Here is a 24,058-nt window from a genome sequence, read left to right on the forward strand (position 1 = left end):
ACTGATAAACATCAGCTTAGACATAACAGGGTAGGCAGGTCTACAGGAAGTTGCTTCCGAATTTTGAAACTAGTCTCCCTTCTCAGACAGGGTTTAGCATTAGGTTGGGGGGAAAATACATGACATGAAGAAATAAACTAATTGAGGTTGAAAAGGAAGAGGATAAAATGAAAAAAGGAAAGAGATGAGGACAAAGGAGTGGAGAGATATTATAGAGATAAGGCCGCCTGACTGATCAGACTGGAAAGATAAACACCTGGAATGTACTCCAAGAGATAATGGTTATCTCCCTGCACTTCCTTAGACCTTATATTTTTGCTTCATTCTCTCACTTACCCTATTCTGCCTGCCGATACTGTCATTTTGCCTAATACTGTACATTATGCAAAGGTAAAAGGAAACTTTTTAAAGCCATGTTTGTTTGTTTTTTCATTATCTCACCCTCATGTTATTTCAAACCTGTATGCCTTTCTTTCTTCTGTAAAAAACAAAAGTACTGTAGTGTCCAAATTGCTCTTTTGCATACAATGAAAGTAAATGGTGTCCATCATGGTGTGTTTTTTGGTCTCCACCCACTTAAATAGGGGTTATGCACAACAAACTTCCATATTCTGTAAAACAGGTTGCATTGCATCCGGTTAATTATTTTTCTTCTCACTAACATTTCAATTTTTTAAATCGAATAAAATGGCAACAATACATAGAACGAGCTAGGTGAGCTGATTACCTTAAAAGTCCATAGATATCGCCATCAGATTGTACTGCCGTTAACACTTTCTCTGACAAGCAGATGCAATGAGAGCTTTTTTCATGTGACATTCAGCATAAAGCTAATTGTGTGGACTAGAGCAGCTTGGACATTTTACCAAGTATCTTAGTTTGTGTTAGATGGTACATTTCTGCCAATCTCAGTGAGCGGACCTAAAGAGTCATGATAACACACACACACACACACACACACACACACATACACAATACATCATGGCATTATCCCATGATAACTTTCGATTCACTATACGTTCATCTTGTTTACATTATGGACTTATGCGCTGATTGCAAAACAAAACACAGAAGCTCACCGCCTGTGGTTTTGACTCATGACCGCGAACAAACAAACACACTTGCAGAACTCTTGATGCTCCAGAAAAACAAACTGCATCCACTGTTTCCTTAACGCTGGGTTATTAGGGAGGCTGAACAATGTTATCTTTCTCTCACAACCAAAAACACACTTCTTTAGTGACATTGTTGATTTCGTGGTCTAAAAAACAAATGACAAATCTTTTTTGAGCAAGTCCTGTGCGCCGCTGACGACTGCTCCTGTAAATGAACGACGCTTGTTGATAGCTGTGCTCTTGCTATGGCTCTAGTTGATGTGCGCACATGCTCATCCGGGAGATGTGCCCATACAAGGAATTCCGCCCTTAATGACGCCATACAGGGCCACATGCGAAAAAAACTTTCCAGAGTGTATTTGGCACTCTGCCGTACGTCCAACATTTTTTTGTTGTTGTTGTTGTTGTTTTTTGCCATGTTTATCATGAGAATCCAACTCTTTTTGATAGACCCCTCCTTAAATGAAAGTTTGAAACAACATGAAGCGAGAAAATTAGCATTTAACCTTCAGGAGCACCTTCACCCCTCAAAGTTTTAAGTGTAATATGCGGACCATAGATATTTTGTCCTTTTTAATAGATCCATTTATAAATGTTATAAACACAGATATCTTGATGGTTGATGTGACTGATAGATGTTGGGATGAACGTGTTGTATTTCTGTGTTTTAATCCAACAGTGAGCAGACAGGACATGTGTGATGTGCGTGTGAATGCAACGTTTGCCGAGACTTGTGGTCAGGATGATTCACGGAAGCTTGTGGACACCAGTAAATTTTGGGTGTTAATGGCCACCGCCCAGCTGCTTTTCGGAATTGGTTCTGTCCCCATCCAACCTTTTGGAATATCGTTTATAGATGACTTTGCAGGGGCTGGGAATTCACCTCTGTATATTGGTACATTTAGTTTTTACAAGAGTATTATAATGTGCATTGGAAGAACTGTAAAGATTATTGACGTTCCTGTTGTTGTATTTTGCAGCTATTCTCTTTGCTTTGTCAGTGTTTGGGCCTTCTTTTGGATTCCTCCTGGGTTCTGTGGTTTTGCGGGTTTATGTGGATGTGGACAGATCCAGCACAGGTTTGTTTACCCTTTACGTTACAGCAACAATATATTCCTTTTCTTTATGCTACTGTTAATTGTAGACATCTGCAGTGTTACATGTTATCCCGTTTCTTTCCTCCAGAGGATTCATTGGAGTTAACCCCTATTGACCCTCGCTGGGTTGGTGCATGGTGGATGGGTCTGCTCATCACTGCTGGAGGTCTTGCTCTCACCTCAATCCCTTACTTCTTCTTCCCCAGATCCCTTCATGTAGAGAAGGTCAGTCACGGTTTTGTTTTAATGATAATTGAACACTTATATGGCACTGATTCTTGAAAAAAATCAGAAAACCCATTATCAGAAAGGGTTGCTATAATGTTCTTAATACAAATGTAGCATTTCATTTTTTTTTCTGTTTATTTAATCAAATTCATGACAGATGTTCTAAGTGCAATACAATTCAGTACATCATATAATTTAAAATACATATCAAACCTAGAGACATATCAAACGTCTGTGTCTCTAATTTATGTGGAGCGTTTTATAAAACATAAACTCAGATAAAATTGACTCTCATCTTGTAGGTTCCCTTTATTTTCAGTGTCCCAAATATGATTTGCCATCTCCGTCAGCCAGACTCAATAATGGTTATTATAATAATAAATAAATAAATAAACAAACAATTTTCCTTTTTTGAGCAGATGCTGTTCAATGCTACAGTCCCACTTTATATTAGGTTAACTACACTGTAAAAAAAATATTTAGAAAAATAGTTATCTGGTTGCCTTAAAATTTTAAGTTCATTGAAATTAAAATTTTGAGTTAATACAATGAACATTTTTTGAGATTCAAACACCTTTATTAAAATATGATTAAACGATTTTGTAAGCATATTGGGTAATTGTGTGTGTTTTATTTGTGATGACGCAGTGAAACATGCCAAATAATGCTATTTTCATGATTTATCATATTTTTTATGTGGTTCAGATACAATAATATTTTGAGTTTCTATTTATTAAAGTAATTTTCTTCATTGTATCAACTCAAATTTTTAATTTCAATAAACTCAAAATTTTAAGGCAACCAGGTTACTTAGTTTTTTAAGTTAAACCAACAAAAACCAACACATTTTTTTTTACAGTGTATTGTCAAAAAAATACTGTCAAAACTACTTAACTACTGTCAAAAAATAAGTACGATGTACTTATTGTGTTCATTTTGTATTGCAAAACATTTTTACAGATATCGAGGTGGGATACAGGAAAAGTTAGGGACAGTCTAGGTTTAATAGTAGGGTTAGGTGTATGTGTCAACAGTGTAATTATAGATGAATAGCCATTCATGAAAAGCCGAGATGTGGAACAGCAGCAGCTTCTGGGGACAACCTCAGATTTTTTTTTTTTTAAACTGGGAGGGCAGCACAAATCCCCCATTGAAGAACGTGCCTCATTGACAACAGAATGACTTTGAATAAGTTAAAGAAGTTTGAGGAGCCGGGGTGGAGGTAGGTTGCAAAGCAGCATGCAGTGGAAGCGGCCAAGCAGGCAGACTGAACTGAAGGCGCCCTGTTTGAGAATTTCCAATTGAGTACATAGAAATCAGATCAGCTGATAAGGACGGAGTTGGAATTTTTCCAATCAGCTGATAGCGGAGCCTGACTGCGTGGCCTGCTTGAACTAACACAGAATGTTTGATTTAAAGGTGCACTATGTAGTATTTTTGCTGTAAATTATCCAAAAACCACCAGGCCAGTTTTATATATTTAGTTCAGTTGAGTTCTTACAATATTCCAGTTGTTTCCAACTATTTGTAAATTGTGAGAAAATTTCTATTTTTTACCAAGGACCAGGGGCGTCTCAGCATCTGAGGGAGTCGCCTGTCAATTGCGTCATATCTACGTTACCCTCAGTTTCCAGTTTTATTTGGCAGAAATAGTGTGCAACAAGTGTCATCATAACTTCAGCTCCCAAAAAACTCTGTCCTGCTCTGCTTCATACAGTAACGTTAATAATCGCATTCATGAACATGAGTCCTATGGCGATTCTTTTCCACTGGCTGTGAGGTAAAGACCACATGTCCCAAGATTCTGCACCCAAACTTGGCATCGCCAAAGTACGCCTTTTTTTTTGAACACTTGTTTATCTCTTGAGTTATACATCATGATCAGGTTGTTGCTTTAACAGGATCTGACACCCTCTATCGGATGGAAAAATTACATAGTGCAGCTTTAAGGCCACCTTATAATATAAAGTGGGTCAAAAGCTACACACAAACGCTTCCACTGATCTATCCGCCGTATGGCACCTTCATTTAAAAAAGATATTGAAAATATTAGAAGAATAAGTGACAAAAGCTAAAAGTGGTCTTTCTTGATTGTTTTCAGTGTAACATGATCAATCAGAAATCATTCTAATATGCTGATAAGAAAATCTTCTTTTGCAGTCTTTTGAATTGGAGGGCGACGTCATGAAAGAAGACCCCAAGAAGTCAGAGAGCTCCATGCTGGAATTCTTTAAAAGTGAGTCCACTCTAACAGGTTCATTATGCAATGTAACCATTTCGAATAAGTATAGTAAGACCTTTTATTAGTATAGTTATGGCCAGTCAAATAGTTTACATACAATTAGAAATATAGTTGACTAGGGTCATTGAAAATAAAATTTATATAATTTAAAAAAAATAAAGTAAATAAATCAGAACTAATATTTCTGCAGTCCTGTGCTATTGAAGAGGCATATGTGCGTTGTTTATCTCTTGAGTTCTACATCATGATCAGGTTGTTACTTTAACAGGATCTGACAGGTTCTTATGAATATACCTGCCTCCAGGACATGATTTGTAAGAAGCTGGTTTATGCATGATTATGTCTTCATTCATGTGTGCTCAGGACAAAGCTGATTTCCTACCGTACACTTTGCCGTATATATACAGTCATGGCCAGTATTAGGCAATCATTCTGGCCATGATTGCATATTGTGCAAAAGTCTTAGGCATGTTAGTATTTTCACCCCAAAAAATGGTTTTAAGTCAGTTATTTATGTATTTTGATGTAGTGTGTCAGTAGGAAATATCAGTTTAACAAACCATGAATTTTGCCATTAATTGTAATAATCCAGTGAGATTTTTGTATGCATGAGTCTGAAAACAGCCAGTGTGCTCCACACAGAGATCTATGATTACATCATGACGTTGCCGCAGTTCTTCTGGATTTAGTCTGTCTTGTTTTTTTCTTTATGTAATCCAAGATGGACTCGGTGATGGTGAGATCAGATCTCTGTGTGGAGCATATCGGCTGTTGTAGACTCCTTTATGCATATTACAAATCTCACTGAATTATTACAATGAATGGCAAAATAAATGTTTGTAAATGTATTCATACTTTCTCTTTTACGTGGGTGTTTGCAGTGTTCCCTAAGATGTTCGTCAGGATGTTGCTAAATCCTCTTTTTATGCTGCTGGTTCTGACCCAGTGCTGTTTCTCCTCTGTGATCGCTGGTCTTGCCACCTTCCTCAACAAGTTCCTGGAGCGCCAGTACAGTTCCTCTGCATCCTACAGCAGCCTTCTTATTGGTCAGTCAACAGATTTTAATAGAATGCATTATATACGAGGACAGCTTCAGGAGAAACGTGGCCATATTCTCATTGACATTAATGTGTACAGCATATGTAGCTACAATAGGGCAAAGTCTCCATGATTTTATACTGAGAAAGATCCCTTATGAAAATATCTGTGAATGACTCTTTTCTCAGGTGCTTTAAACCTGCCGGCCATTGCGGTGGGGATGGTGCTCGGGGGTCTGATTATGAAACGCTGGGTGTTGTCATTCAGAGCTATTCCACGTTTTTCTGTTGTGATGCTCACCATCTCCGTCTTCTGCTGTGTGCCTCTCTTCTTCATGGGCTGCCCCACACAAGATGTTGCTGGTGTTTACCCCAAAACATCTAATGGCACCAATGGGTGAGTTTCACAGGATTCTCCTTTGATTTGGTATTGAGGCAATAATTTTACAATTTAGATAGAGTTAGTAAATCAATAAAAATCAATAAAAGGGCCTGGCCTGCTTGAATACAAAACAGACAGTTCTCATTTGTTCGATTTCTTCCATTTTGTTTGTAATTTTCTCGGTTCAGTTAAATCAGTGTTTTATTACTTTTTTTCGGTCATGGCACCCTTTGAAAATTTTCAAAATTTTGTGGCACACCCTCGCAAGCATTATGCTAGTGGTGTAACGGTACAGATTGCTCACGGTTTGGTTTGTATCACCATTTTAGGGTCACGGTTTCAGTACGGTTGGGTATTTGCTATGTTCATGGAAAAAGGACTACTGTCAAATAAAAATAAAGAAAATAAGAAAAAATAACTTAAATACAAGCATCAGCAAAAAATAAATTCTATCGAGCAAAGATACTAATAAGATTATGCTTTTCAGGTTTTTCAGGTAGGTCTAACATTAGTTTTTATGTACATACATTGAATTATTTAATCAAATGTAAAATAACTGCATATTTAACTGTTTAAATTAAAGATTAATCCATATTTTTTAAGAGCTATAAAGAGCTAATGCGCGGATATGCGTCGTCTTTCTCGACTGTATAAAGTTCACTTAAAGGTCCCGTTCTTCGTGATTCCATTTTTCAAACTTTAGTTAGTGTGTAATGTTGCTGTTGGAGCATAAATAATACCTGTAAAATTATAAAGCTCAAAGTTCAATGCCAAGCGAGATACTTTATTTAACAGAAATTCCCTCTCAAAGCCTACAGCGAACGGCCGGTTTGGACTACAGCAGGAAGTGCAGGGATGTAATGACGTCACTAGAACCGTTTGTTGACTAACCCTCGCCCACAAGAACACGCAAAATAGGGGGCGTGGTCTTGTTGCTCTCCCACGTGGAGAAGAGCGCACATTGAGCGCTTGCATCTCCCCGTTATGGTAAGAGGCGGGACCTTTCCGGGCAAAGTGCGCTAAGCTGCTGTCCAATCACAACACGGGAAGCGCTGGCCCAATCAGAACTCGTTACGTGTTTCTGAAGGAGGGACTTCATAGAACAAGGAAATCATCAGGCCGTTTTTAGGACAGAGGAAACAGCGCTGTACAGATAAGTAAATTGTGTGAAAAATACTGTGTCTTTTTACACGCGAAACATGAACTCATGTTATATTGCACACTGTAAACATAATCAAAGCTTCGAAAACACGCGAAGAATGGGACCTTTAAGGCATATACAGACTGTCTGCTTGGATACTGCATCAAGATGGGCATGTCGACATACTTTTTGTGTGAGTTTGTCCGTTCAAGCGCAAGACTTGAAAGACAACCCGATTTCGGATAAGGGGACAGAGACAGATATTCTCACAGCGTGCGCAAGTTCTCATTTGCGTCTTCTGGCTCGACACTCGTATTCATATTCGGACATACGGCAGCACTCACATGCATTGAACAAAGTTTACCGTTTTGCCAACGGTTTTCTTTTATTATTATCGCTGTTGTAATGTATAACTAAGGAGACAGCATGTGTATCCATCAACAGAAACATACATAAAGCATTATTTTCAAGTTACAACTCATATTAAAGATGCATCATCAGATGTGAGATGAACCGCAGTGCAAGTGTGTGCCGGCACCTTTAACACAGCACCCCTGCTTACACTGCTTACATCAGACGGCACCCCGGTTAAATAAACTGTTAAATAACTGTCAGAAGGCTGATTGCATTGACAGTCCCTCTGGAAATGTAACTATCTTGCTCAAAGGTACAATCATGATAAGCAAAGTTTGGTTCATGGATCCCCTTAGAATCAAACCCGATGAGCCCATGAGTGTTAGCGGCATGATCTACTGTTAAAGGGTTACTTCAGCAATTTAGCATATGACTGCACCAGTAGAAACCCGGGAGTATATTCGAATGATCGTATATACCGTCATTTTGCGTCATCTGAGGATTTTTGGCCAGAGGTTAAAGACTACAGCCAGCAGAGGGAGCTATTTCTGTATGTTTTCAACCGGTCCATGGTGAGTGGGATCGCACTCACAGTCCTCGGCTCAGGCAGCTGCAAGGATTCATCTAAACGGAGCGGTGCGGAGCAAAGTGAATGTTTCAACTTTTCAAATTAATTCCTATGAAAGTTAAACTTCCAAAGGCATGAACTGAAAACATGCCAGACTGTGAATGTTTGCCGCGGCCACGCTTACAGCTCTAGTGATGAATGTTATCTGACTCCTGCTGCGTTTGTGGTGTGACACTCAATCGGCTCACTCACATTATATTGAACAGACACGTTCAGTTTTTAATTGTAGTTTCTGTTCTCTAACTGAACGGATTTTATGAAAATGAACGCGATGGGCAATTGATCCAGTAGCGGTGGCTTTGGGAGTGGCCTCATAGGGCAGCGAAGCAAGTGCATCCATTGCACAAGGGAGTTGTTGTCTATCATACCCACGAGCCCAAAATTATTTTTCAGTCTAGAAGGCACCAAATACAAAACGAATTTCACATTTCTACTGCATTAATGACCCAGTTTAAATACAAATCTTAATGCTAAATCACTGAAGTAACCCTTTAAAGGGTTAGTTCACCCAAAAAAATTATTTATGTCATTAATGACCCTAATGTTGTTCCACACCCGTAAGACATTCATGTTCATCTTCGGAACACAGTTTAAGATATTTTACAAATTAGTCCCAGAGTATATGCAGTCTATGCACACTTTACTGTCCATGCCCAGAAAGGGAATAAAAACATCATCAAAGTAGTCCATATGTGTCATCAGTTAGTTAGTTAGAATCTCTTGAAGCACTGAAAATACATTTTGGTCCAAAAATATCAAAAACTACAACTTTATTCAGCATTGTCTTCTCTTCCGTGTTCCTCAAAAAAAGATTCAAACGGTTATGAATCAGCGTATTGATTCGTGATTTGGATCGTGTGTCAAACTGCCATACTGCTGAAATCTCGTGACATTGGCGATCCAAATAAACTTTATTTTAGTGTGGTATCACATATGAAGAAAAAAAATGTTTTTTTAAACATATTTAAAAATACACACAATTATCCAAATATATATTGCTATTTAAAAAATATATATATTTACATAGTTATGTAAATATTAATATTTTTAATCTAAGCATATTTATATAATATCTTCACATTTCTAGTGTGCCACATCACAATGTCCATATGCCCAGCCAATCAGATTGCCGTGTTTAGTCTTGCTTTAGACACTGGCTCACGCAGAGGCGTCCCCAGTGTCAACGTCATGACCCAGATTCTCATTCCCCTCTCAGGAAACTGTTTAATTCATTTGTATTAAAATTAATTGATTAAAACTTAAATCCTTAAAATGATGTCATGATGGAAACCTCTAAAAGGTTATATATATGAAGTTCCTAACCATTTGTATTTAGAACCTCTTCTTCTGAGTGTAGTATAAATGTCTCTTAGGGCCAGTTAAAGACAGCCGGTTCTCACATACCCTGAAAACACTGTCAATCTAAGTCTGTTCTTTCTGCCAATGTTTGGATTCAGACCATTGTGTTCTAGTGAAAGTTTGTGTATTTGGGTCCAGAACTTCCAGTGTGTATAATCAGTTGAACTAGCACATAGGGGAGTTCATGTAGTTAAGTAGTTATTGTACTCTGTTGTTGAGTTCGGAGGAAAGGACAAGTCTGTTTCTCTAGAACACTGTGTGTTCAAATGGGAGCTCAAGTGATTTGACTTTTTTTCCATGAACGTTATGAACATACTACTATTATTGTGGCATTGTTGAAACAATTGGACGTTTATGTTCTGGATGTTAAAGGACTATTTTACTAAAAAAAAATGTTTTTAAAATGTCATTGCTTACTTACCCTCCTGTGGCAAGGCTTCATTCATTCTTACATTGAACACAACAGATGACATACAATTACAATGAATGAGCACTGGAGATTTTAACCTTCAAAAAGTACAAAAAGGCTGTATAAACGTATCATGAAAATATCATAACAGTAGTCCATACTGCCTTTGTGCTATATTCCAATCTTGTGAAGCTATACAGTAGCAGTGTGTGATAAATGGGGATGGGTACCAAAACCCGGTATTAAAGGTGCCCTAGAATGATTTGAAACAATATGTTAAATTGTTCTCTGATATCTACATAGAGGGTATGTGGCTTATTTAAGGGAAAGAATTGTCCAGATATAGATTGGCTTTTTTTTCAACAGCTCACAGCAGTTCAGCGAAGCGGCTCGTGAGTCCTGACCGTCCTGACAGAACACAGACCGACTGAATGGAGATTGATAAAATGCAGCTTACTTGTTTATTTGGTGTTTTCAGATCATCCGCACGCGAGAAAGAGCTCGAGTTCGTGCGGTTGCCAGATTTCACTAATTAAAGCCCCCAAACACAGCTTTTCTGTGAAAAGAAACCCGTATACACTCCGTTTTTTACCTAAACATGTTCAATCTGGCAACCATATGCACGCAAGCTCTCTCTCGTGCACGGACGATCTGATAACACCAATAAACAAGTAAGCTGCATTTTATCAATCTCCATTTGAGATGTTCTGCTTAAAGTGTGTCATTCAGCCTACATTTTAGACTTGTCTTTTTTCGTCAACGATTTTGCATGTTTATATAACGTTAGTCACAATGTAGGCTATGGTTACGCAGTGACTGTGATGTAGCCTTATCTGAAATACAAATAGGCAAAAACATCATAGGAAACACCATACTTCAGTTCTCAAAAATATAAATATATAACATATATTTTTACAAAATGAATAGCCTTGTCAAATGACTGTCGTTTTAACTTATATGGTGGAAAAGGTTTCATTTGCTAGAAGGATCGAGTGAACGATCTGTAAGCAACGTATCTACGGTTGTATTTTGAAATACAAAATAATATTACCCGTTGTCATTAGACACACTATTTAGTTTGGTATGGTACTTTCCTATTGTAACTGTACTAGCATCTTGCGTTATCTAGACAATGCGGTCTCTATAAGAAACTTTCAATTCAATCAGAAATTGTTTAAACAGTCAATAAGTGGATAAAATCGCTACTTACTGCTTGCAGAAATATAGTTGCCACTTTCTTCAGTTTAAGATGCTAAGCGAAGTATGCTTGAAATGGGCCAAACAAACGAACGATCTTGAATTAAATTGTTGTGCTATTGGATTAGAAACATCAACCATGACTGTTGACATTTTTTATCTGTGGGAAAGGTATAGACAAGTCTCCTGAAGAGCCTGGAACATGAAGTGTGTCCATGCGAGCAGCTTGTTTACCTGATGATTCGCTCCATTTCCGCCTGGCAATGAAGATATTTGGACAGATGCAAATGTTGGGGGCGTGCATATAAATGATCCCCAATGCTTGCGCCACGGTTGGGTTTATGTTGAGAAGCACTTATTTTTCCGTGGAGTTTTGGATTCACAAAATTTACATAAGGAGTAGGAGGCAATGATGTTTGAGACTCACAGTATGTGATGTCCATGTACTGAACTTTTATTATTTCGCCATGGCAAGGTTAATTCAATTTTTCATTCTAGGGCACCTTTAAGTCTTCCCCGGTGCTAAATTATGAAAAAACGTAGTATCGACAAGCTCTGACGCTATCGGTTCTGCTGTTGGTAGGCTACTGGAGCAATGAAGAAAATACACTTACTATTTATAATTGCTTTATAGACGTAATGTTGCGAATTCTATATCGCTACCTGTTTCTATAAGCTATAATATTAAATCTAAAGTGTTAGATTTTTGCTAGTTGCAAACCGACTCAACGTATGCGCGTCTACACCATCAAATACACAAAACAAATAGCCTTTGTCAAAATAACCGCATGGAGAGTATTCACTTAAACACAGTTTATGTCTTAAATGGGCGTTAATAGTTGGGAGAATTATGTATTATGCATATTATAAGATCTGCATTTGGTCTTAAAGGGGCAGCGTCTAGTAAACCCTGACGATTGTCATTAATGTGAATCAAACAAAAGGCGAAGAGAAAGATACTAAATGAAAGCACCATATTTTATTTGTATCTTTGTTTTATTGTTTATGTACTGTATTTATTTGACCATTTGTTTGTACTTTGTTTCTTGTTCTTATTGTATGCATATATAAATCAAAAAATGCCTGTAAAAATGCACTGGTGATAGATGTTTTATATTCTATTTGTTTAAACATTGCTGTTTATTTTTCTATAGATATTTTACATGTTCAGCTTATGAAGCAATGTTAATTATTTTCATAATTTTTCTTTTTATTATAATAAAGTCTAACAAAAAGAACCGATAAGGATACCGTTAAAGTACTAGATCGATAAGCAGTATCGGTAAAAGTAGTAATACCGTTAAAACCTTAACAATCCCTAGTGATAAACAATATGACACTTTCTTCCAGTCCAGTCAGATGTTACCCAATATAATTGGATTATTGAGTCAATGAGTTGAAGTTGAGAACCGAATCAGACGATTCATGAACAAATCATTCAGACCAGTTTTATGAACTCTATCAACAAATGAATTGAAAAGAACCGATTGAAATGAACAATCAATTACTTCTTCTCACAAATTCTCATGAACATGCTAAGGAAAGCTATGGGGTTGTCAATATTTTCAGTTAATAAAAATGACAGAATGTTTGAGTTCACTATTTCTTTAAGACTATGATTCATAAAATGTTTCTGTGTTCTGCAAGTAAAGGATAAATTGTGCTATTTTTTGCCCAGCAGGCTTCTTCTGCCCTGTAGTGCCAACTGCTCGTGTCCCAGCAGCACCTTTAACCCAGTGTGTGGGGGAAACAACATCGAGTACATCTCACCCTGCCATGCTGGGTGCAAAAACTTCACCATGGATCCCAAGAACACATACAGAGTCCAGGTAAATAAGTACAGCTGACGAAACAGAACATATTTAATGAAACTGTCATCTCAAGCCAGAGTTCTAGCAGGGTCACTGCCTGCATAGATCTATCCATTTAGACCTTTATTTAGCTCATTACCGAAGCTGGATAGCAGCTCATTGTGAGCCTCTGCTACTTGTGACACTGAGCAAATGGCCAGTCATGGTCTGTTGGCGATCAATGGGTTGAGTCCAATCAATCGCTAATTAGTAATACTTCCTAGAGGAAGTGCTTTGGGGACTTGGAACAACTTTAGTGTTAAAGCTTCTGTATAATTGCCCAGCGAGAGACTTACAGGAGCAGCAGATGATGAATTATTCTGTATGACACAGCACATATCATACCAAGAGACAATTATAGGAAGAAATAGACTTGGTTCTGGACTCCCAGTCCTGGGGCCTGTACCATGAAGCTGGTTTAGCTGGCTAGCCAGATTTGTTTAAGCTTAGTTTGTGCCAATCCTGGGTTTTAGGTACCATTAAAGTGGTTTGGCTATTAGCTGTGTTCATCGCCATAGTAACTTATGCTCCACAGCTAACCTGCTCTGGGGCAGGTTATGTTAGGGATTAGAGATCTCAAACTGAAATTGGACCAATCAGCTGTGAGTAAAGTGACACACCTCTGATTCAATAAAGCCACTCCCCTGTTTCTGCTCCAAATTAAAGGTCATTACATAGCAAATGGTTTTTAAAGACTAAAGCGTCTGGCTTTTAACAATGCTTATTTATAATAATATTAATTTTGAATGATTTAGATATAATTTATGTAATTATTATACCTTTAATCAATTACACATTTATCATTTTAGTTAATCAATTATTAATAGGCACTTTGTTAAAATTAATACATAAGTCATATAAATAACATCACCTGCATAAAGTCATATGGATAAGCTTTAAAATCAATAAATAAAAATAGCCTATTAAAAAGAAGCTTACTAAGCTTAAATGTTCAATTTTCTCTATATCAACTAAACTAACTTCATAACTTTTACTTGCATTGACGTATACAATTTTTTTCTTAAAGTTGTCCTCTTTCATAGACAGCTTTTCTTCTTGCTGTGTATTTTTTTTTCTTAATATTTTTCAATCATGCAATATTCTGCAGAAGAGAAAAATAAATCTCACTGATTGTCTCGCGAGAAGTGAATCTCAGTTCCACAGCGTGTGATTGGCTGTTGACTGCTGATGTCACAGCTAAACTCCTGAACTCAGGATCAAAGCCTGAGTTGACAAAGAAAGCTGATGATCAGCATCATGGGACCAACAAAGCCTGAATACATTGGTTTGGTTTTGTCAACTCGAAACTAATCCTTTAACCCTGAGTTTTTTAAACTACCATCATGGTACAGGCCCCTGGTTGAATTGTGTCAAAACAGGCAATGGAGGACATTGTGGTATTAGAAGTCAATGAAGCACAAGAAAACATTCTAAAATAAGTGTTAGCATTAGCAGTATCTAATGAAACACGTGTTCTCTTTAGAATTATAGTATCCTTATAGCAATCACTTGTAATGATGTTTATAATGAAGATATGCACTAATGCAGATGTTCTCAAGTCAGGTCTAGGACTAGGTTTGTAGTTTTGTTTTTCAAGGGTATGGACATGAATTTGTCATAATGTACAGTTTGATACAAGAAAGCATTTTCTCTTCACATTTAAAATATGATAAGCCTATATATTTAAACAAATGAACACAGTTAAAGTTATTTTATTTCATTATTTTCGTGTTTGTTATTTATATAATCTTGCTTGTAATTTCCTTTTTTTTTTTTTGGTCATTGATATACATTTAAATAAGTACCTAACAAACAAAGAAATAAAAATGTATCTTGTTATTATTTTATAGCAATAATATTAATATAACATTCATAAAAAAAAAACAAGAATAACACAATCATTAAAAACAATACTTTTGTTTCATGGGTTACTGGACACTTAGCATTTACAATAATCAGTATTATAACGCCACTAGTTTTTATATTATATATACTGGTCACAATCCATCGTTGAGAAACACAGCACTCATGTACATATTGACAAACCATATCATAATAATTTCCACTATCTCTTTGCCCACAGATGTTTAGTAACTGCCAGTGTATTCCTGATATGGGCATCGCCAAGCCTGGCCCTTGTGCCAACGCCTGCCCTCACTATCTCCTTCCCGTAATGATTCTCATATCTCTGGCCGGACTTATTGCCAGCCTAACACACAACCCTATCTACATGATGGTGCTGAGGTGAGAGACATAACATTGCATTCGGTGTGTGAATGTAAAATGTAAGAATGTAATGTAAGTGTTTTATTTGATCTCATCTTTTTTCACTCATTCTTTACTTATAGGACAGTTTCTCCAGAAGAGAAGTCGTTTGCCATAGGTGTTCAGTTTCTGCTTATGAGGGTTCTGAGTAAGTAAACTACCAAAATACCTTTTTTCTATGATTTTTTTTCCTGTATTTTGTAAAATAAAATTATAGATAATTCACAGAGAGAAAGTGTTCAGGGTAAACCACCATTTAAATGATTCTAACTTGAGGACACTTTCATGGAAAGAACTGAAATTACACGTGCCCAAATTGTTTGTGCAATTGCAATAATGTAAGGACTATACGCCCCCTAGTGGTTATTCAACAGCTACTGTATAAGGGGTACCAATTACAATACAAGGCACAAAATCTTATTACACCAATAATTATTACAAACTATCTACACACATTCAGTATTTTAGTGCATAGTGCATAAATATTTATTTAAATGTGTCGTGAAATAATTTCCTTGTTTTCTCTTTCGCTTTGCTTAGCCTGGCTGCCAGCTCCGGTTATCTTCGGGATGACCATAGACTCCACATGTATCTGGTGGAAAACGGCTTGTGGGAAAAAGCAAGGATGTGGTTACTATGACAACAATCTTCTTAGAAACAGGTAAGGATAAGTTCTCCTTTGACCTAAATACTTTATAAAGGTACATTTGTGTCAAAACTCCTAAAGGTATATATATATATTTTTTTTTTTGCGAGCTTAAACACACATAGGCTACTGTATACTTTGCATATATTCAGCAACACAATGCTAAATATAGAGATGACATTATGCTAATAAGTGTTATTAGACTAATTACTAATGATGATCGTGATGACTTATTGCAGGTTTCTAGGGCTTCAGGTGGGCTATAAAACGTTAGGTATTACACTCCTGGCATTTATTGGCTGGAAAATGCACCGGACCAGAGAGTACAGCTTAGAGAAAAGGCCAGACGGACCGCTGTGATGCCTCAACCCTGCTTAGCCTACCGGATCTCACTTTTTTAAAGAACCTTCTTAGTGAGTTGAGCCTCTGGATATTTCTTGTCAGAAACCCCTCCTTCCAACACCTGGCTGGAAATCAGATGAATTCAGTTTGGATATTTCTCAAGTTGTACACCAAAACACATACACCTAATTGGAAAGATTCAGGGACTTTCCACCTCTGCAGTTTTGGTATTAATAAATATCTATGTATAGTAACTAGTAAAATATTCATCATAATCTTCACAGTTTTCATCATCAGATTTTTTTAAGCTGGATTTATGACTGTGGCACCTCTGAGGAGAACACAACACATAAAAGAAATGTCTATATATGCAACTGAATCATGATTCAAAATGGTTGACTGGGAAAACGAATTATTTCCTCCATATATCTTCTCTTATATTTGAAGACTATGTGAAGGATGTGGAATGCTCTGTATCCACAGATGCACACAGATACACTAGCGTGTCAAATATCAAACCATGTGTGAGTTGAGGTGTGTAGCTTCAAATAACGACAGTAGCCTGAGCAGATTTAAAATGTTACTTTCAAATGTGAAGACATTTTAAAAGTATGCATCAGATGTTTGTAAAATATATTTTTATACATGATATTGCTCTTTTATTATACCCTTTGTGCATATTGTTTTGCCACGGTTCTTAACACAAAAGACTTTTCTTATCGCTGCTTGGAGTAATGAATCGTGACTTTCTGATAAACTTGTTATTATGCAATATGTAACGTTTATTTACCAATGTATAAGTTATTTCAAATATAACATTTGTTCACAAATTGTTGTTTTTTTGTTGTTGTTGTTTTACAATTTTTTATTTAACTGATGTTTATGTAAGCCCATTTCTGCCACAAAAGAAAAAAAAACATGATTTAGTCAATTATATTTATAATTTTTTGGCTTAAAAATAACTAAATCATCTTTTTTTATTTTAAAGATCTAATAATTATGATTTATCCCAGTGTCAATGTTTTAGTATGACTTTTTGTCTAATTATTCTGACTTACTATCTCATAAATTCAAGTCTTTATCTTATAATTGCAACTTTTTATTTTTTGTCAAGAAAGTTATAATTATGATTTACCAAACTAGGGGTTAAGTTGTAAAAAGTAACCCATAAAACCACATATTTTGGCATTATCATTAATATTATTAAAGTTACTTATGTACAGTTTACTGTACATACGTATAAACTGTATTGTTTTCTTAAAAGGGAACAAAACTGATGTCACTATAATTATTAATAATTGCTTAGTTATTTTAGTCTATTAAGGGTACACACACAACTGGGAATTTCTGATCACACCAGCAGGCTTTAGATTACCATCTGCTGTAACCACCACTGACGTCACCCAGTCAACAAACAAATCGAGCGCACTCAAAGTATGCCAGTTTTTTTTTTTTTTTTTAAACATAAATCTATGTATAATCAAAATACGTTAAAAGGGAAAGTATCTTTGCTTAGTGTGGGAGATACAGAATGACGTCATATTATGTGGGTCGATGCAGCATGACGTCACGCGATGTTAGTGTATATATAACATTACGTCGTGTGTGTGTGTGTGTGTGTGAGAGAGAGAGGGAGAGAGAGAGAGAGAGAGAGAGAGAGAGAGAGAGAGAGAGAGAGAGAGAGAGAGAGAGAGAGAGAGAGAGAGAGAGAGAGAGAGAGAGGTGGGGCCGCGCATGCGCAGCGGCTATTAAGCCTGACAGCCCAGCCGATCCAGTGCAGCATTCCCGTTTCCAAACCCACAGGAGCGCCGCTTTTTCCATCGCGCTGCCCCATCCTGACATTTACACCGGTGGGAACACGCTGTTAAAAAACAAGCTCTCAAACATGTCTGTGGGAAATGACTTTGGAAACCCTTTAAGGAAATTCAAACTCGTCTTTCTTGGGGAGCAAAGCGGTGAGTGTCATATTGGAATTTCCAAGGGAAGTTTCAATAATACGCTTTATTATTTATTATTTACAGGGGTCTGTTCAACATGATGATACTGATGATGAAATTGTATTATACATCCAATTCATAAGCCACTGGATCTAGTGTGGCGTATTATTTTGATCTGGTGTGGGATTTAGATAATGAATTTGATTAAAGTTTAATTTTTCCGAGAAATAATCGCTCTGTTCATCCTGTCTGTGCTGTTTGTATTTACTTCCTGCAGATATTTATTGATGAATTGGCAATTAGGTCATTTAATTAGATTTAAGTATCAGTTCAACTGATTATCAAGTTTAAAGACTTAAAGGTGTTTAATGCATTTTAATTATGCCTACATAATATTGCTTTAATGTGAAAAAATTAAAATATTTATGTAAATAGATGGATTTCGTGAGTTTAATCCAGTGATGGGCTATGTAGACTGCAGTCACATATCTAAAGTCTTTTTTTTTTTAAATGTCCAATCAGGATGTTATAAAAGTTTTATAAAGGCCCATCTGGATGCATTTGCAGATTTCAGTGTTCTGTAAAATTTAGCTGGTGTACTTACAGAACAGAATGAATAAATAAATAAATAATCTGGATGTTGAGACACACCCAGTGTGTGCCATTGAGAGAACTTATGTAGCTGCAGCCTGCCGACTCTGCCTGGTATTGTTTCTCTATGATGACAGTGATGACTAGGTTGGTCCATTATGCATTGATCTGGATGGATGAGTCTCAGCAAATGTGAGTAGGTAAGTTAATGTTTAGCAGTGCAACTCCGCTTTTATTTCCCTTGGCATTCTGCCCCCTGTCGTCATTAAACCTCCTACAGATAAATTAAGTCTCTAAAATGTCTTAGCTGTCCTCAGAACTGTGGGACTTAAGTCTGAGATTGTGCTGCGGAGAGTATGATTCACACTGTGAAAGTAAACAATGGATGCTGCCATGGTACGGAGGCACTGCTTCTCTCCAGGGATTCTGATCCCAGCTTTATTTTGTTGTCTCTATCTGAAGCCTTTCAGAGATGTTGTGAAGTAACAAAAAGACCCTCCTCACAGCTTTTTGTGCATTTCTCTGGGGGCTGTTGATCCATGCAGAATGTGTATCAGCTGGTGGATCTTCTCCAGTCAGTACTTCCATAAACTTGCAGCAGAGATTTATTCTCTATAAAGAATTCCACCTTTTTTTGTTTTATTTTTAATTTCACCAAAATTATAAGCAAAAACTTATATTATAAGCAAATTATATTTTAAGATTATAAGCAAAAAATTAGCAGTTTCTCTTGCTTTATTATTTATATGTATCTTTTTTAGTAAAAATAACAGTTTTGATTTATTCTACAAACTGTTGACAACATTTCTTCCAAATTCTAAATAAAAAAAATGTGTAATTTAGAACATTTATGTGCACAGAAAATGACAACTGGTCAAAATAATGAAAAAAGATGCCATGTTTACAGACCGCAAATAATGCAAAGAAAACAAGTTTATATTCATTTTTAAACAACACAATACTAATGTTTTAATCAAGGAAGAGTTCAGAAATCAATATTTGATGGCATAACCTTGATTTCCAATCACAGTTTTCTTGCATCTTGGCATGCTCCATATCATTCAGTCACATTGCTATTGGCCGAATTTATGCCACCCCTGGTGATAAAATTCAAGCTGCTTGGCTTTATTTAATGGCCGGTGACCCTCTTGCTTACATTCCAGAGGTTTTTATCGGGGTTCAGGTCTGGAGATTGTGATCTGGGGGTCCCCCATCCACGCCTTGATTGGCCTGGCTGTGTGGATTGGAGCATTGTCCTGAATGAACAACCAATCCTTTGAGTTGGCGAACATTGCCAGAGCAGAAGGGAGCAAGTTTTCTTTCAGCAAAGATGTATCTGCCCGATTCTAGCCTTACTGAAGAACCACCAGATCATCATCAGTCCTCCACCAAATTACACAGTTATCCTGCACAGATATCCTGCACACTTTACACAGTTATCCTAAACAAGGTTAGTTTGTAGAATACGTTCATTTAACTCAAACAGATACATATAAATAATAAATCCAGAGAACATGATATTTTTCCAGTGCTCTCTTAATTTGTTCTAGATAACGAATTCTATTTGAATATATTTTAAAATGAAATATGCCTGTGATGGCAAAGCTGAATTTTCATTACTTTAGTCTTCAGTGTCACATGATCCTTTTGAAATCATTATAATATGCTAATTTGGTAGTATACAACAACAACAACAACAACAACAAGGATTTCAGGATTCTTTGATGAATAGAAAGTTCAAAAGAACAGTATATATTTGAAACAAGGAATCTTTTATAAAAATAATTTTTTGTTTTATTGTAATAATGTAAAATAATAAAACTAAATATAGTAATTATAATAATTGTATTATTGTCTTCACTGCTACTAAAAATTACTAGACTGGGTAAACCCAGCCTAAACTGCCACCGATTTAATTTCGCTCAGCAACTCAGTCTGGAAACCTGTATATTAATTTCTACTGCTTCTGTTACACTTTTGCGGGAACCAATCACAGACTGGCTTAATCACCTGACACGCTATTGGCGGGTTTAACATGCTGACGGATAGAGAAACTATGGGTCATTACCCGTTGAGCACGCCTATTGTGGTCTGATTGGTTAAAGGACTATCCAATTGCGTACAGAGTCATCTGAACTATGCCCATTGATCACGCCCCAGCGCAGACTCCCCAGACCAATGCTCAATTTTAAATTGAGATTAGTCTGGTGATAGCCAGACAAAAAAATTACCCCATTACATTTGAATGGTAGTGTATTTAATTAAATTTTCTAATTCTGAGATTAAAGTTAATATCTTAAAGATTCAGCAGAGCTTGGATTAACTGACAAAAGCTCTATAAAACCTTTAGTCTGTCAATCATGACATGGTTAAACAACGAGCTTTTTCAACAGGTGATGTGCTGGATTATTTTCGGAGCCATCCAGTTATTGAAAGCCTGCAAGACAGCTGCAATTACTGCAGAAAGGCTTTAATGTGCTGCCTGTGACTTAAGGGAGAGATAAGCTGAGAGGATTCGTATTGACCAGCACAGACAGTGAAGTGTTTGTTATCCAGTATCACTGATAAGAACAGTAAACTAGAGTCACAGTGTACCACTTGTTGTATCAGCCAATAACAGCCATGTTAAAAAACTATCATTATTATTATCAAATTTTTGCAGTTTCTGATTACAACATCTGCCAGCAAACACACTGTCAATATGCATGTTGTTGATGTTGAGGTTGGACAGCAATGTTTCATTCCTCGTGTTCTTTCTCTCTGCCTCTTATTTCCTTTAGAGACACTTAATGCAACCATTTGTAGAGCAATTTGAGACATGGTATTGATTTTTCTCTTCAACTCTTCTTTATGCTCTTTTTGCCCTTTACGTCAGCTCACGTTTGAACATTGAAGGATAAGAAAAGTCCTAATTAGAATGCTAATGGATAACTGAAACATACACCAAACATTGAAGCAAAGTTAAAAGGATTAGTTCACTTAACATGTACAATTATTTACTATGTCTTTCCAAACCTGATGACATTCTTCGACACAAAATAACATAGTTAGAAAAATGTCTTAGTGGTGTTGTTTTGGCTTTACAATAATTATATGTGTGTATATAAATAATTTATATGTAAAAAAAAAAAAAAAAACATTTAATGAAACTCAGTGGTGTCAAAATACATCTAAGCACTATTCACTGATGTTTTTCACCTCCACTGCAGCTTTTGAATTTAATGTGGCTCCTAAGATTCAAAACTAGATCATATTTTGCATATCACTGTGCAGCAGACCCATTCCCAAGGGTCTGATCCCAGTGCACGCAAACACTGCGCATTGAATGCTGTTGAATGAACATTTCACCTATCTGTCAAATGTCTGCAAACATATATTGCTTTGAGTGTTAAGTTGGGGGCGGCAGTGGCTTAGAGGTTTATAGGTTGTCTACAAACCAGAAGGTTGGTGGTTCAATCCCCGGTTCCACCTGACCAAGTATCGAGGTGTCCATGAGCAAGACACCTAACCCCAGCTGCTCCTGACGAGATGGATGGAGCCTTGCTTGGCTGACACCGCCGTTGTAGGGCTGTGCGATAATGAAGAAAAATGTGATATACAATGTCTTGTTAAATTATGCGATACTATAATGCTATGAGTGTGTAATATTTATTTAAAAAATATTTAGAAACTGAGAATGATGCCATTTGTGGAAAAAGAAAGCATCACTGCCACTATTTCTGATAGTGGCCAACCGTGTTTTAGCAAAAATGTGTGTAAAAAAAACTTGGTAGTTTGAGTGTGTAACAGGACACGAAACAGAACTAAAGGGGTCACGTGCTCTCAGAGAGGTGGCTTGTGTGCACGTTTTGGTGTGTGTGTGTGTTTGTGTGTGTTACAGCGTGAGACTCCAAGGAGATGTTTTTTGCAAGTTATTACATTTAATAGCTCTGTTTAACATCAAGCAAGTCACATAAGTAACAGTACTCATGTGGCCAGTCCATTTTCTGCTATATGCTGACCTAAAATGTACACTTTTCTTCACATTGTTGAAGTAGCCTATTAAAATCGTTCAGATATTGCGTGCCGTTGCGATATGCATATCATGATATCTACAGTTGCGATATTTCAAACACTTCTATATATTGCACAGCCCTACGCAGTTGTAAGAATGGCTGAATGTGAGGCGATATGTAAAGCGCTTTGGAGGCCGTGGGTCTGTTGAACGCGCTCTATAAATGCAGACCATTTACCATTTCAGTTTAATGTGTCCAGGCTCAAGACTGCTAATGTCAGCATAGTTCTTAATCACCCCACACATTGCAAATGCATAGTAATTACTTGCAATCAGTGCTTGAAATATACACAAGAACTATCTGCACTTTAAGAGGCCAGTTTGCACGGACAGCATTTTGTTAAGCTGGTGTGGGTGATTACCTGTTTGAGATATTAAATGTGAAGGGGAAGTCAAATTTGGAGAGTGGATAGATGCAAAATGGAAACAGAGATAGTGTAAAAGTATAGGGACTGCATGTGAATGTAGATAATCCAAATGTGGAAAGGAGAATGCTGGCACTCATATATCTCATTTAAATGGCTCCAGATTGGGGCAGGCTTTGAGAGAAGAAGCTGTCCAGGGTGCTGAATACCCCCCAACTACATCCTAGCCCCCTCTGCAGGACACATGATGCTAGTCTGACTTTAGATTCCTGGCTGGGGTTTGTAGAAAAAAATAGGGATCTAAAAATGTTTCCAGTCAGTATGAGAAAGCTAGTAGAGCGTTATCATGCTGCAGCACTCACCACACCACTTCTGGAACCTTTCATGTCTTAATGTCCTTCTACCTGGTTCCAGTAATATTTAAGCTGGGCAAATGCAGCTAGTTTGACTGGCTCCATGTTGGCTCTTTTCCCTCACTTGCTGCACATTGAATATAATTGTGGTCATGAATCCTGGCTGATCAGAGGCCATCATTTATTAATGGCCAGGACTGAGCTGAGGGAAGCTGGAAAGGCGGAGAAAAAAACCTAGTGACTAGTCACCATGTTCCAGCCCACAGAGCTCTGATACAGCCGTCTGGAGGAGTGTCATGTGGGAGTTCTGTATTGTGTTGTTGGTGCTAAGAATCCCAGTGGTGATCGTTGTCTTCACACACTGGAGTCTGGAAGCCTTTACTACCCATTGAGTCGGTGTGAAACATCTGAACTGACTGCTTCCATGATTAAGCTGTGTGTAAAATAATTGTATTTTGTATTTTTC

General features: G+C 37.0%; 2 protein-coding genes across 6 annotated transcripts in view; both read left to right on the top strand.

Annotated features, from left to right (window-relative positions):
* The window catches only part of slco2a1 (solute carrier organic anion transporter family, member 2A1), a 29,419-nt gene extending 12,297 nt beyond the window's left edge, over positions 1-17,122 (top strand). For 2 of the 4 annotated variants that reach the window (XM_067459612.1, XM_067459614.1), the window contains 11 exons: positions 1,795-2,010; positions 2,096-2,194; positions 2,301-2,437; positions 4,601-4,676; positions 5,564-5,728; positions 5,909-6,116; positions 12,868-13,018; positions 15,123-15,283; positions 15,388-15,452; positions 15,845-15,965; positions 16,190-17,122. In XM_067459612.1, coding sequence (XP_067315713.1) covers positions 1,795-2,010; positions 2,096-2,194; positions 2,301-2,437; positions 4,601-4,676; positions 5,564-5,728; positions 5,909-6,116; positions 12,868-13,018; positions 15,123-15,283; positions 15,388-15,452; positions 15,845-15,965; positions 16,190-16,310 — 1,520 coding nt within the window. In that variant the 3' untranslated portion in view covers positions 16,311-17,122. Of the gene's footprint in view, positions 1-1,794; positions 2,011-2,095; positions 2,195-2,300; positions 2,438-4,600; positions 4,677-5,563; positions 5,729-5,908; positions 6,117-12,867; positions 13,019-15,122; positions 15,288-15,387; positions 15,453-15,844; positions 15,966-16,189 lie in introns of those variants that run through there. The other 2 variants (XM_067459613.1, XM_067459615.1) reach the window with 2 other exon arrangements.
* A 921-nt stretch (positions 17,123-18,043) lies between these two features.
* Positions 18,044-24,058, top strand: part of rab6ba (RAB6B, member RAS oncogene family a) — a 142,796-nt gene continuing 136,781 nt past the window's right edge. Inside the window, exon 1 of one of the 2 annotated variants that reach the window (XM_067459616.1) lies at positions 18,044-18,247. In XM_067459616.1, the coding sequence (XP_067315717.1) occupies positions 18,178-18,247 (70 nt within the window). In that variant the 5' untranslated portion in view covers positions 18,044-18,177. The remainder of the gene's footprint in view (positions 18,248-24,058) is intronic. The other variant, XM_067459617.1, reaches the window with a different exon arrangement.

This window comes from Pseudorasbora parva, chromosome 12 (assembly GCF_024679245.1).
Source record: "Pseudorasbora parva isolate DD20220531a chromosome 12, ASM2467924v1, whole genome shotgun sequence".
Classification (NCBI taxonomy): domain Eukaryota; kingdom Metazoa; phylum Chordata; class Actinopteri; order Cypriniformes; family Gobionidae; genus Pseudorasbora; species Pseudorasbora parva.